Below are 15,115 nucleotides of genomic sequence, written 5' to 3' on the forward strand. Positions count from 1 at the left end.
TGCAGAATAGGCCCACTTTTAGGTCTTGGCTGCAGCTTGAATCTAAAAAGTGCAAGAAAGACTTGTGTTGACTAATTGTGTTGGTTTTGTAAAGGATTCATTAGCAAGGGTGGTAGATTTATATCAACCCAGTCATAAGTTTAAGTCAGGGTCGCACTGACCGCTACAAGAAATCAATAAAAGTCTATCTATCTATCTATCTATCTTAAACATAAGCAAGGGTTTTCTCTGACATCCTGTTCATGATGTCATATCCAGGCACTTTGAGCTCATGTGTGAGCAGAGTCTTGTTCAGGTATGGCTGATGGCCCGCACAGGTTTTTATTTCCTTCCTTCGTGTTACAGACTTGTTTACAGAGTGGCTTCAGACAGAAAAGCCTGAGGGCAAAGTCCACTGACACACAGCAAAGAATGAGAAGAAATATACCCACCCTTCATTTCTCTTCACAGTGTGTGGATGTGGATGCATGTACTTGTGACTACTCCAGACTCATGTGTGTGTGCATTCCTGTTTGCATTTAATACAGTACCCTAGTCCCTAGGCTCATTATTGTGTTACATAATGCATGAATGTGTGTGATATGTCCATGTGAATATGATACAGTATGTTGCGATTTAAATAACTTGATGAAGTGAGCTACTGTATACTGTATGCACGTGTGTGTGTGTGTGTGTGTGTGTGTGTGTGTGTGTGTGTGTGTATGTGCATGTGTTACTCCATGTGTCCTGATGTGTGTATTTGGTACATTTTATACAGAATTTTGTAGATTCAATTAATATATTTATAATTCATGAATTTAATGTAAATAATGTCTCTCATTTGGCAGGGCAGGATTATTTAAATTAGATGGGACAACACAACAACTGACAGCTTCATTCATGTTGGACTTTCTAGTTCTCTCAATTCCTGATAAGATTAGCACTGTCAAGGCACTGTCAGGAATAATAATAATAATAATAATAATAATAATAATAATAATAATAATAATAATAATAATAATAATAATAATAACAACAACAACAACAACAACAACAACAACAACAACAATAATAATGCATTTTATTTATATAGCGCTTTTTTAACACTCAAAGACACTTTACAAGGTTTTTAAAAAGAAATACACATACTACAAAAATTCACACACTAAAATATACAAATTCCTGTGTCAAAGTGAGTCTGTCTTCTCAAGAATAACTTATTACCGTTCCAGGCCAAGAATCAATTAACATTGATTACTTTTTACCAGACACATGAGCATTCTGTAACCCAAGTAGTCATTTTTTTTTTACCCTAAACCTAACCACACTTAAGCACAGTCAGATGAGAAATCTGTTTTATATACTGTTTTTATTTTTGTAACTGAGCAATAAACCTCACGCCAGTTGTCTGCAGTCAGCCTCATTAACAAGGCCCCGGACCCCCACTGACATAGACTCTTAAACCCCCCATCGCTAGACACTACGCTTTATATTAACCTTCATCCTGGACTATATACCTGTCTTCTGCACTTACTATATATCCTGAACTTTTGCACATCCCTCAACATTTCTGCACATCCTGCACTAAACATTACACCCTGTTTTTTATGTTAAACACTTAGATTGTACATATTTGTTTCTGTATTTATTGATTATTTCCTTGTAATATGTTTAATATGGTTATGTGTTACTTTGCAATAAATCATTTTCTGATTCTGAACTGTGATGTTTGGAAGCCAATGACAAATGATATAGTCCCGATGATAGGGGCGTCATATCAGAAAACATTTACTGTATATTACTGTGTATGTCCTATATATGTTGTTCATCAATTACACATGTTCCAATCCAATCCAAATTTATGTATAAAGCACATTTAAAAACAACAACAGTTGACCAAAGTGCTGTACAATCAGAAAAACAAAAACTTAGAAAAAACAGAATGAACACAAAAACAACAAAAAGACAACAGTTTGACAGCAAAATGATAATAATATAGAAAGGCAACTATGGTTCAAATATCTCCACTTCAGTTTTGCTTTCATTAAAGCTTAAGAAATGTACGGTTCCGTTACACGCTGGAAGAACGGGACGGTTGGGTTTAGGAAAGGGTCGTGGGTGGGCATACGGTTCTGTGACATGTGACGAGCAGGACGCGAACCCCGCTCTCCTGGGTGAAAGTCCTGTGTTTGACACATTATAACAGGTTACAATAACATGATGCAGATGCGTTGCATAAAGGATTTTTATCCAAGGCTTATTTATGACCCACTGTACCTGGTTAGGCTTTTCTGCCTAAAAAAAAGTCATGACATATCATCGTTACCAAAAGTACAATTAATTAGTTCAATTGAGCACATAATAAACTGACCCTAAAGCCCACTGTAAATGGGACAACATTGTAAGGAAAGCATTTATTTCCGCCATCCCAAAGCTATTTTTTTCACTTTCATACCAACACACCAACACGCAACTAGATTGGACTCACTCTTTCTTATACACACATACTGCACGTGCTCCCTGAGCATTCAGAGAAAGCCTTTCAACAATGTTGGCTGTGATCTGACCACAAGGGATGGACAAAGGCAAGTGGACAGGACAGATGCTGTATTCTGCTTTTTGTGCAGCACAATGTTGTTGCAATTCCAGGTCTGTATGTCCACCACACTTACACAGTGCTATGGAGATAGGTCTGCCAATGCGAGATTTGTGATCCCCTAACTGAGTTTTCACCTATCCAGTGAAATCTACTAGATCAGGATGAAGTCAATATTATTTATATAGCCAACGTCACAAATCACAATACAATCTGTACAGCATACGGCACCATGTGTCATTAGACCGTTGCTTCAGATGAGGAAAAACTCCCCCCAAAAACTTTAATGTGAAAAAATGGAAGAAAGTTTAGGAAGAGCAACAAAGGAGGGATCCTTCTGCCTGGACGGACAGACAGGAAATTGATTTTGTGTGTACAGAAAAGACCAACATAGGAACATTTCAGTATTGACACTCAGTGTTTGAGTTGAAAGATAATTTCTTAATTTCCACCAATGACAATACTCTCTTAGGGCCCTATCTTGCACCCAGCGCAATTGAGTTTATACACAGATGCATGTATCATTCCTATTTTGCACCCAACGCACAGCGGACTTTTCCCTCCACAGACTCACGTCGGTAAATTAGGGAATGAACTTGCGCTCCAGGGGGCGGTTCAGCAAAAAGAGGAGGCTTGTTCCCTAGTGCTATTTTGCAGTTTCAGAAAACAATTCCGCCACAGACCAGGAAAAACCTAGTCTAAAGTCAGTGGCGTGTTATTCAGATGCTATTTTAAGGGCGCATGCTTGGCCATAATGTAGAGTGTGCACACCACACATACACTTTGCTTCTCTCATCTCACGGACCCAGCAGTTCCCATTTTTGCAAACCATACATAAACACAACATTTCCTTGAATCATGGATGTGTTGATGACATAAATGAGGAAATATTAGAGGACTTAAGGAGATGTGATGTTGAACTGCATGTGCCGATGCCACTTAACCCAAATGCCCCAGCAGCAGCACGGGAGAGGAGAGACAGAAGAGCTGCATCGTCTATAGTGAGGTCATCTCGGTCTAATGGTAGACTACATTGCAAAATATCACCATGCATTCATAACCTCGTGATTCAGTGAGAGTGAGCCCAAAACATCGGAAAGTATGTTTTTGTGACATTTCCTTATTTACATTTTGACAAAAAGAAAAATCAATAGCAAACGTAGGTCTCCTCGGCTGTGAACCGCTCCTGGCATGCGCCCATGGATGTATTAAGAGTGTGCGCCTAGCAAATCTGCCATTATAATAGCAATCCGCCAACGAACAAGCGCGCCTGCTTTTAAAAAGAATGTGAGATAATGCTCTGATTGGTTTATTGCCCGTTACGCCCAAACCACACCTACGGGTAATGTAGACCTCATTTTAGAACAACCCATTTTAGATTTGCGTCAGGCGCAAGAGTCATTTATCCCACCAGTATAATAGCAACAGTGCCCGAGATCCGCCCACAAAGCTACTTGCGTTTGCCGTTTGATACTTGCGTTTCAGATCGTTAAAATAGGGCCGTTCGAGTTGTATCGGGACTGCATTTGTATTGTTAAGTTACTGCTAATCTCTATCCTTGACGTTCCACTTCCAGAATTGCTCCGGTGCCGCAGGAAAATCTGCCGGGTGCACATATTTTCGCCGATTTCCATTTCCTTCCGCTTTCTTTTTTGTTGGAATTTTTTAACTACGGTGGATTTGTGAGGACTATGGTTAACTGCTCCTCAGATCTCTGCAGGGTAAATCCAGACAGCTAGCTAGACTATCTGTCCAATCTGAGTTTTCTCTCGCACAACTATTTTGCAGCGACTACGTCCGGAGCAAACAACCAGAGCACGTTTTTCTCCCATCCCGCAATGCTGTGTGGAGTAGCCAGACCCTCCTCCGCTCCGCAGCGTGTGGATGGTCTGGCAAAGCGACACTAAGTTACTGCTGATTAAAAGTGATCACTTCCTGCTGCTCTTGTTTCACATTAAAAGCTTTGCATATGGCACATCACTTGGAGACTTTTTATTATTAAGCAATTGTACAAAAATGGATTGCATTTGTCACTTAATTTAGTGGTGCCAGTTGGCAACACTGCTATTGTTCATGGGCAATATATATTATATATATTCTAGTATTTAATAATCATATATCATGGCTTATATTTTGACATGAGAAGCAACCTTTGCTTGGGAAAGTTTGGTGACCACTGTACTAGATGGATTTACAACAGGTTTGCTACCGTACAGACATTCATGGTTCCCAGAAGATGAATCCTAATGACTCTGGTATTCACGCAGTAGCACCACCTGCAGAAAACTACAGAAGTAGACAGATATTCACAAGAGATGAATGGCAGTAGATTGTCTAAAAAGTGACACAATGGTTGGGGTGTCATTCCTCATCAGTGTCAAACAGAAGTTTGGTCAGAAAGGCTGCTTATAGGTCATAAAGCAACACAGAGCAATACAGCATGAACAATGTAATTATGAAACACACTGTGAAGATACAATGCAACTTGAAGAAACCCCAGGTACACAGTACACAGACCATAACAAGAGCAAAGATGATGAGTCCAGCGTTGGAAGAAGTATTCAGATCCTATATTTCAGTAAAAGTACTAATATCACAGTGTAAAAATACTCTGTTACAAGTAAAAGTCCTGCATTGAAAATGTTACTTAAGTAACAGTATGTAAGTATCATCAGGAAAATGTACTTAAAGTATTCAAAGTAAAAGTACTCAATGCAGAAAAATCCTCACAAGCTGGAAAGGATCCAAACAGTTGTGTGTTTAATGGTCTAATCAGTTCAGTTATATTGTTGGCTAGTTTACTTTAGAATCAAACATCAGATTTTATAAACTACATGTGTTTTGTGTGCAGCAATCTTAATGTGTAAAGTAACTAGTAAAAACTACAACATTTCTCTCTGAAGCGGAATAGAAGTAGAAAGTGGCATGAAAAGAAAAGACTCAAGTAAAATACAAGAACCTCAACATTTGTACTTAAGTACAGTACTGGAGTAAATGTACTTAGTTACATTCCACCACTGAATGTGCCTGTTGGTGTCACCATCAGACTGGGCTAAAGGTGCATTGCTCTCTGTAATTCTTTCAACGCATCCAAAGGAAAGGAAGGAAAGGAAGCCCGGACTGCTTAATTTGCTAACTTAATTTCTTTTTCAAAAAGAAATCCTAAGATTTTATTTTCTCCTTTTTATTTTTTCTTCTTTTCTCCTCACTCAGTAAGTCTCTGCTCTGGATGGTCTTCAGTAAATCCAGAATGCTGCAGCAAAGCTACTCACTCCGTCAAACAAACGGTCTCACATTACGCCTGTGCTTAAGTCTCTAAACTGTAACAATTGTCTTGGGCGGTGCTAAGCATCGTTCAGAGCCACGGTGACTCTGCTAAAGGTGACTCTGCCTCAGGAAGGAACTTGTTTTAGTGGAACATGTGTGCGTTCAAAAGTAGTTTTAGTCGTGCAACAGAAAACTCAGATTGGACAGATAGTCTAGCTAGCTGTCTGGATTTACCCTGCAGAGATCTGAGGAGCAGTTAACCATAGTCCTCAGAAATCCACCGGAGTTTAGAACGCCAACACAAAGAAAGAGGAAGGGGACGGACATCTGGCCGAAAAGAGTGACATCCGGCAAAATTTTCGGCGGCACAAGAGCAATCCTGGAAGTGGAACGTCGTGGATATAACCAAGGTTATAACGAAATAACGAAAACTAGGTGGGAAAAAACATTGTTATTAACTGAAATAAACATAAAAACGAGGCATTACAAAAGCACGATAACTAAACTAAAACTGTAATGTCTGTTTGCAAAACTAACTAAAATAAAATGATCGAGTAAATGTCCTTAGTTTTCATCTTTGTCAATGTCTTTCATAGAGCAAATAACGTTATATCTACCAACTGGGAACCCAGAAATTTCGACATTCCATATCAAATTGAACACAACATGTCTGTGCCCCTCGCCTGGCATCATGGCGGTACTGAAAGTCAGATAAAAGCAAGTGCCTTGCAGTGGAAGGTGGTAAAATATGTGGACAATTTATTACAGGGAAAAATCCCACGAATTTGAAAGTAGCCTACATTTGAGAAGCGTGCACAAGGAGGCTAACCTAGCTTAACAAGGTAAAAGAGAACACAAAGCCCCCTTTCCCTGAAACAGAAGCTAACCCCGGTAACGTTATGGGCATGGATGTATGGGTACAGGGCCAGGCAGCATGACAGAGACAACAGCAGGACAGAGAACACTACAGGAGGGCTTTCACCGGAGACCCAATAGTTGGTTATAATAACCAATAACGGTTAGTAAATACCCAGGAACACCAAAAGCGGGAGGAAACGTGAATTAATATGTGGATTGATACTGGGATGTCTACACAACTGTGTGAGTCGATTGACTTCAAAAAGTTCGCCACTTTACTCGAACCAAAGTTCAAAACACCTGTTCATGTATGTCTTCTTTAGTCTGTTGGCTATTTAGGTTTTTTCCTGGAACACGTCACTTACACATTTAGCACTTACTGCTACTGCTCTTGTTTACATATCTGTGCTCATCATCATATGTACATTGTTTGTACTGGTGTTATTGTTGAATACATTGTGAATACATATTTCTAAAATTGTATGATGTTTTTGTTTTTTTCTGACCTTTCTGAATCCCCGACAATAACCCATATTACAAAAAAAAGACTAAAACTAACACTAAAACTAATAAAAACTAAACTAAAACTAAGCATTTTCAAAAAATAAAAACTAAACTAAACTGAACCCGCTTTAAAAACTAATTAAAACTAAACTGAATTTGAAAACAAAAAGTCAAAACGAAATAAAAATAAAAACTAATGAAAAATGCAAAACTATAATAACCTTAATATAGACTAGTAGCACCTAAACTATATAATCCTCTGCCTCCTCCGTTACGCTCTGCTGTTTCTCTGGATTCTTTTAAAAATTAGATAAAGACACACGTTAAGACAGGCATTTGGTTAACGCCTTGTTTGTAATATTGATTTATATTTATAATATTGTGTCTTTATTATCTATTGTGTTCTCGTGTATGTTGTTTTATGCCCTTGTAAAGCGCTTTGTGATTTCTGTCTGTGAAATGCACTCCACAAATACATTTTTACTTAGTTTTACTTTAGACTGACTGAGGCTCTGTTGTCTCTGATTAGCTGTTTGTGCTGTGGGGGTGGTGGGAGGCTTGGAGGGGCTTGGTACCCCCCCGGGACCACCGGCCACCATCTGCTGGTAAGGTAACACCAGTGGCGGGGGCCAAGTGTCAAGCTGGGGGGACACTGGAGAGGACAGAAAGCCATTACACTTCATCAATAAAAGCCTGCACTCTTCCAGCTGTGTGATTCAAAGGATAATTGAAAAGTAAATTACTGCTTAGGTTTATTATATATTTTTTATCTTAAGTTATCAGGTTAATTAGAGTGTAAAAGCTCAAAAAGGTCAAAGGAGATTAATAAATGAATAATTTGTGGAGAATTTGCTCTTGCAAAAATTGTTCCAATTTATTCATTCCACTTCTGCAACCGGTGTCAGCTGTTAAAAGCTGATAGAGCTGATCATTTCGGCTGATATTTAACTGAGAAAAATCTCTAAAAGTCTCTAAAACCACTTTATACATTTCTCACAGTTAATATTTGCTTTGTTTGTGTGAGTGTTAGAAAAGGAGCTATCTGCATCTTTCTGGGGAATTCATTGCTGCAGATGTGACTAAAAGGTCTTTAGGGTTTTAGCCACTATAAATCAGCATTGTGTAAACCAAATATCTGAACAGAAATTAATGTGCGGCTTATTCCCTGGAGATAATAAATGTGCATGGTGTAAAAACCAAGGTAAATCAGTATACACAAACTCTCTTCTGTATCTTTGATACATAGGATATTTGCATAACTTTATTATTTGCACATAGACATCAGTGTATGTGTGATACTCTGTTATGACTTTAATTTCCTGTAATACCACATCAGGGTTTAGGTATTCTATATCGACAACGTTCCACTTCCAGGATTGCTCCGGTGCCACCGGAAATTCCGCTGGATATGACTCATTTATGGCCGGGTGTCCATACCCTTCCTCTTTCTTTGTGTTGGCGTTCAAAACTCCGGTGGATTAATGAGGACTATGGTATGGTAACATCGGAAAGTATGTTTTTGTGACATTTCCTTATTTACATTTTGACAAAAAGAAAAATCAATAGCAAACGTAGGTCTCCTCGGCTGTGAACCGCTCCTGGCATGCGCCCATGGATGTATTAAGAGTGTGCGCCTAGCAAATCTGCCATTATAATAGCAATCCGCCAACGAACAAGCGCGCCTGCTTTTAAAGGGAATGTGAGATAATGCTCTGATTGGTTTATTGCCCGTTACGCCCAAACCACACCTACGGGTAATGTAGACCTCATTTTAGAACAACCCATTTTAGATTTGCGTCGGGCGCAAGAGTCATTTATCCCACCAGTATAATAGCAACAGTGCCCGAGATCCGCCCACAAAGCTACTTGCGTTTGCCGTTTGATACTTGCGTTTCAGATCGTTAAAATAGGGCCGTTCGAGTTGTACGGGACTGCATTTGTATTGTTAAGTTACTGCTAATCTCTATCCTTGACGTTCCACTTCCAGGATTGCTCCGGTGCCGCAGGAAAATCTTCCGCTTTCTTTTTTGTTGGAATTTTTAACTACGGTGGATTGATGAGGACTATGGTTAACTGCTCCTCAGATCTCTGCAGGGTAAATCCAGACAGCTAGCTAAACTATCTGTCCAATCTTTCGAGTTTTCTGTTGCACGACTAAAACAACTTTTGAATGAGCACGTTCCATCAAAACAAGTTCCTTATCGAGACTATTTAGCAGAGGCACCATGGCTCCGTCTGGAGCTTAGCGCCGCCCAGGACGATTGTGATTGGTTTAAAGAAATGCCAATAAACCAGAGCACATTTTTCTCCCATCCCAGAATGCTGTGTGGACTAGCCAGACCTTCCTCCGCAGCGCTGTGGTGGAAGGTCCATTTACCTCGAAACTCAGAAGCCGGAGCTGGGAATGACGTCACTCCCGAGTTGAACGCGTTCCATTTACAAGTCATTCATTTTCATTGTGGGTTAGCTCTAGCTAGGTTAGCCACTGTTAGCAATGCCAGTTGATAACAAGACATTAGGCTTTTGGTTTTTGTTTTAGGTTTTGTGCATATAAACAGCGTAGCAACATGTCCACAGATAGAAGATGAACAGGACTGTATGTATGACTGATTCAGTGAGACACAAATAAGACATAAGTGCCTATAAATGTATGTTACTACAGCTTTCACTGCTGTTGATGCACAGAGCAGCCATGTTGGATTTTGAGCTCGGAGTACTCGGTGGTTGTCCGACTGGCTACTTAGCAACTGTGTGGAGGAGGGGCCGGGGCGAAGCGCGATCACGTAAGGCTTGTGTCATGTGGATGCACCGACAGTCTTGTTGTCATTACTTTGAATTCCTCATGGGAGAGACAGAAACTACGCACTATAGCTTTATGGTTTTCTTTCAGTTTAGCTCCCCCTTACCTGTGCAGGTGGTAGGGTCCAGTTAGGTGAGGCTGAGGGATTAAAAGTGCCTTCAGAAGAAGGGCAAGAGAGAAAGGACTTGGAAGCTTGCTGTGAGGTTGCCGTTTTGTTTGTTTGATGTTATTTTGCCTTAGTTTAATTTTGTTTTTGTATTTCTCTGTTTGTACAGAGCCCCAGACATGACATCTGGAAAGAATTAAATAAATCGTGGCCACAATCTACTAACGTGTTGCCACTAAAAACTAATTTGTTTTGTTTGTACAAAATAGACGTAGCCTAACTATAATGTGGGCATGTTCTGGATATTTTGGCCTACTTCCCAGTAAGCACATTGCCTCAACGTGTGCAATGTGTGTATAATCAAATCAAATCAAAAGAGAAAATGCAAATGACACATTAATATTAGAAATTATAGACATTTTAGTGCTCTTAGCACAAGTTGTCTGAGAAAACCTGCAGCTTCCCAATGTGGGACAGTCTATCATAAAAGGCCAAAATCACCTTGATTCATGTAGAATAGTAAAAAAAGGTTAGTTAGGTCTATAGCAGACGTCTGGACGATGTATAAATATGAGTATAGCATCTACAGGACGTATAGCAGACGTCTGGACGATGTATAAATATGAGTATATGTTACACTTCTTAGAATGAAGGGACGTTCACTCTGGAGCAACACATTTATTTCTGTAAAACCGATAGATAATACAGTTCAGGTCAGGATTGCTGTCTCTAGCATACACACTTAAACTCGTTCATCATGTACAGACGATTACTTCTACTGCCAATGCACATTACAGTTACCTTGTACTCCTATACACCATAACCCAGTACCACATACTAGTGCACCTGCTCAAATTAATGGAAACTCATACACAATGCCATAGAAACACATTCATCTCTGTACCACTTTTCATCCTCTTTTCAAAGATTTCCTATCTAAATACTGATGGTAAGTGCTCAATTACATTTCTCTCTTATGCTCACAGGGTTTACGGGTAAGTAACAGTAAGTAACATTAGCTGTAAAATACGCATTTAGCATCTTATTATTCTCTTTTGAAACACAAACATGCAAGTAATGCATAAACTTAGATTACATGAAAAACACTAGGAAAAATAACAAGTATCTTAATCTTACTCCAGTCTATACTTGCATGAACTAAACTTATCACTGTTCCTAAACCCCAACGATTTATGTTTATGAGCTGACTTAATGTAATTAAGGTGTTTTAAATCACAAATTCAGGCACTGTTATTCTCTCATTGCTCAAACACAAACTTCAATAAAACACATTTAAACATACAAGACTTGTGCAAACTCATTACCAAATTATCAGAAATGATCCTTTAAACAATATGACTTGACCATGATAACACAGGCTACAGCATTAGCATATCAGCTGTAATTGGTGTGGGTATGTCGACTCACTCATTTACACTAGCTTGCTCGACCTTTCACACATTTTTATCTGATTTCTACCACATTCTTGGAACCAATGCCTTGAAATAACATGAAAAGATAACATGAAAATACACTGTATAATTAGTGTAAGCACACTAAGGAGAGCGGGGTTTCGCGTCACGCTCGTCACGCTTGCTATAGTCGTTTTTTTCTTTAACCGACCCGTTCTTCCCGCATGTCACGGAACTGTACGCCCACCCACGACCCTTCCCTAAACCCAACTGTCCCGTTCTTCCCGCGTGTAACGGAACCGTACGCCCACCCACGAACCTTTCCCAAACCCAACCGTCCCGTAGTTCCCGCGTGTCACGTAAGCCCAACCACAACCTTTTCCTTAACATAATTGCGTCAAAAGGTACGGAAATAGTCCTGACCAAGCGCGTTTACTTAAAGCGCTAAAGGCACGGCAATAGTCCCGACCAAGCGCATTTACTTAAAACACTAAAGGCGACTTTTAGCGTCAATAAGAACGACAAAGGCACCATATTTTATGAGATGGGTGTGAGAACCACCACGGTCAATTTCAATGTCTCAGAAGGTCACAGTCACACACTAATGGCGCTTACCCACTGCTAGTATCAGCTCGGCTCGGCTCCCGTCCCCGTCCTCCATTTTCCGTTGCAGATTGAGTACCGCCTCATGCGTGAGGCGAGCGTGGCTGGTCGTCATAGCGACGCCGCAGGAAACTGCCGTGACCTAACGCGACACACACACACAGAACGTGGAAGGTGTGTTGTTTGTGATTCTTGGCATGTGGCTGTTACCACAGCCAGAAGCTGGAGGCAGCAATAAAAACTCCGCTGGCTAATCTATTTAAAAATGGCAGGTTTGTTCAGGACACCCACGTCTGTCGCTAGCAATGATGAAGCAGTGATTAGTGACGATTCTCTCTGACCAATCAGTAGTCTGCAGGTTTTCACGTCACCTTTTTGTATCGAGGTGACACTAACAAAAGTACCTGTTGGCAGGTACCGGGGACTTTTTTTCATAATGGAAAACCAAAGAAGACGAGTAGAGTCGAGGCGAGTCGAGCAGGTACCATGTGATGGAACAACGCCATAAGACTCTACAAACTCATACTACTGTTATTTAACACTAGAGTTTAGTTTGTGGTCAACTTACCTGTAAAACAGATAGATAATACAATTCAGGTCAGGTCAGGTGCTGACTATGCTGAGCTTAGCAGGAACAACCTCACCCATTCAAACACATTTACTCAGAATGTGACAGACACTGATAAAGATAAGTGATGAAGTAGTTTTATGTTTTAAGTCCTTAGCTTCTACGCAAATTTGCTGTCTTGTAAGACACACCTTGCCACATATCTATATCTACAGGACGTATAGCAGACGTCTGGACGATGTAAAAATAGATGACCGGATGATGTATAAATATGAGTTTAGCATCTACAGGACATATAGCAGACGTCTGGACGATGTATAAATATGAGTATAGTATCTATAGGACGTATAGCAGATGTCTGGACGATGTTTAGGCCTACTGTAAATATCAGCATGACTTTGATAATTCAAGTCGTGGAAAGAGTGGCTACATGTCGCTGAAACGCCGCAGAGCGACGTCTCGGGGACGTTGTTCCAGTGAGCAAACAATCCATATACAACATCCTCCCAACGCATTTTGATTACATCGCCAATAAGCCTACGTCGAGGCTTACTGGGAAGTAGGCCAAAATAGCCAGAACATGCCCACATTTGCCACAAAATACCATTTTGTGTAAACAAATTAGCATTTCGTGGCCACAAATTAGTGTATTGTGGAAACAATTTATTTTATGTTTTTTCGGATGTCATTTCTGGGGTTCTGTACATTTGTGCCCTTTGTTTGAGTATGTTTCTTTGTTGTTTTGTTAATAAACGCCACAGTTTCCAGCTTAAAAATCTCTTTTTAAAAGTTCCGGGCACCCCAACACTTCATCGGCCTTTGAGGTAGGGGTTTGACAGTCCCTTTGAATAACAAACTTCAAAACTGGAGTGACCCTTTAATGTCCGCAGTTTAAAATGATTCACAAGTTTGTATTGGGCTATGATCATCATTGCCTTTTTCCTTCATAGCAAAATCATTAAATAACATTACAATGAAGTACAATGAATTAGAAAAAAGCAATTGTTTACTCCCATACTGACAGCACCATATGCATCTTTGTTTTTCAATAGTAGGCCTATGTCTAATGTAGTAAATTGTTTCAATGCTATCACAGTAGCCTACATTAGGAACATAAAGTAGGGTATATAGTTTATTTGTGGCGCCCGTCCTTTTTGATAAAGGAGAGAGACAGGGGGTAGCCTACTGCTGCTCTCTCCCTCCCCCCCCTCTCAGTAGTCGCTTCACCAACAAGGAAGCGCACAGTCAACGCTTTATGATCAGCGCGCACCGACGGACCGGCCCCCGTGCAGCTCTGTCTCTGTCTCTGTCTCTGTCTCTCTCTCTCTCTCTCTCTCTCTCTCTCTCTCTCTCTCTCTCTCTCTCTCTCGCTCTCTCTATTTCTCCGTATTCATAATTCGGTACCGGCTCTGCTGTGGTTAGATGTAGCCAGTAACCGGAGCTCACAGTGGGAGACTCTGTTGTCGCCGTTGCGCCATGGAGGACTGCTGTTCCCCAGAAAGCGAGAGGATGGAAGCGTGGCTGGACGACCACTTGGAGTTCACTCACTCCTACTTTACCAGGAAGGCGTCAAGGTATAAGGTGGTGGGGTTGGTCATTAAACCTGATTTACTTTGTTTCTGTTCAGCCGGGTGAATGTGATTGTAGTTTCCAGTGGGAATCTGTACAACAAAACCCCTCACTTTGCTTTTGTGTGCAGCTCCACAGCCAATCAGGAACAGTTTAATTTCCTCTGTTAGTCCAAACTGTTTTGTTAGTAATCACTTTACCTCTGTATTAAAGACAGGAGAGCTATATGACCCTGCCCTAATCATATCTAACAGGAAACCTCCTCTCACAAGGGATTGTGGGTCTTTCAGGTGCATTGTGTCCCTGCTCAGGTAGTGTACCTGCACAGCTGCTGGAATGCACTCTGCTGGATTCACTGAGCGTCTCTCTCTGCTGCCAGTTCCTCTCACAGCTCAGCTCCTTTTCATTTCACCATTCACTCCACAATCAGTAACAGCTCTGAGAGTTGCACAGGGCCCTTAAATGATTAACTTTTACTGCTGCCAATTATTCTGTTTAATTCTCAGCGCGTACTGTTGTATACTAGGTCCTTGGTGATAATTATACAAGCCGTCCACATAGGTGCCTTGAATTAAATTACTTTTTTTCCTGTGGCAGCCTCATTTTAGACCCCAGAGAGCGTGACTCAGAGCAAATTAGCCATCTAATTTGTTACGCAAACACAGATTCTAAATCAGCCTTTCTCTGGCAGCGTTTATTTTGTTTTTTGCAGTAGGCATATATGTGAATTTCATCAGCCTGGCACTTCATCTGAATCGGTCACATCGGAACATCGCTCTGCGTTTGTTGTTTTGTCTCTTTCTGACTGCATTACAAAAAACTGCGAGAGATTTGCACACATCAGCCTTTGTGG

The 15,115-nt window shown here is 40.5% G+C and overlaps 1 protein-coding gene across 3 annotated transcripts in view; it reads left to right on the forward strand.

Annotated features, from left to right (window-relative positions):
• Positions 1-15,115, forward strand: part of pde5ab (phosphodiesterase 5A, cGMP-specific, b) — a 142,767-nt gene that overhangs the window by 19,318 nt on the left and 108,334 nt on the right. For 2 of the 3 annotated variants that reach the window (XM_031299825.2, XM_031299826.2), the window contains exon 1: positions 13,938-14,267. The exons of the other annotated variant lie outside the window; for it this stretch is intronic. In XM_031299825.2, the coding sequence (XP_031155685.1) occupies positions 14,170-14,267 (98 nt within the window). In that variant the 5' untranslated portion in view covers positions 13,938-14,169. Of the gene's footprint in view, positions 1-13,937; positions 14,268-15,115 lie in introns of those variants that run through there. 3 annotated transcript variants of the gene reach the window in all.

Source organism: Sander lucioperca, chromosome 17 (assembly GCF_008315115.2).
Source record: "Sander lucioperca isolate FBNREF2018 chromosome 17, SLUC_FBN_1.2, whole genome shotgun sequence".
Lineage (NCBI taxonomy): Eukaryota > Metazoa > Chordata > Actinopteri > Perciformes > Percidae > Sander > Sander lucioperca.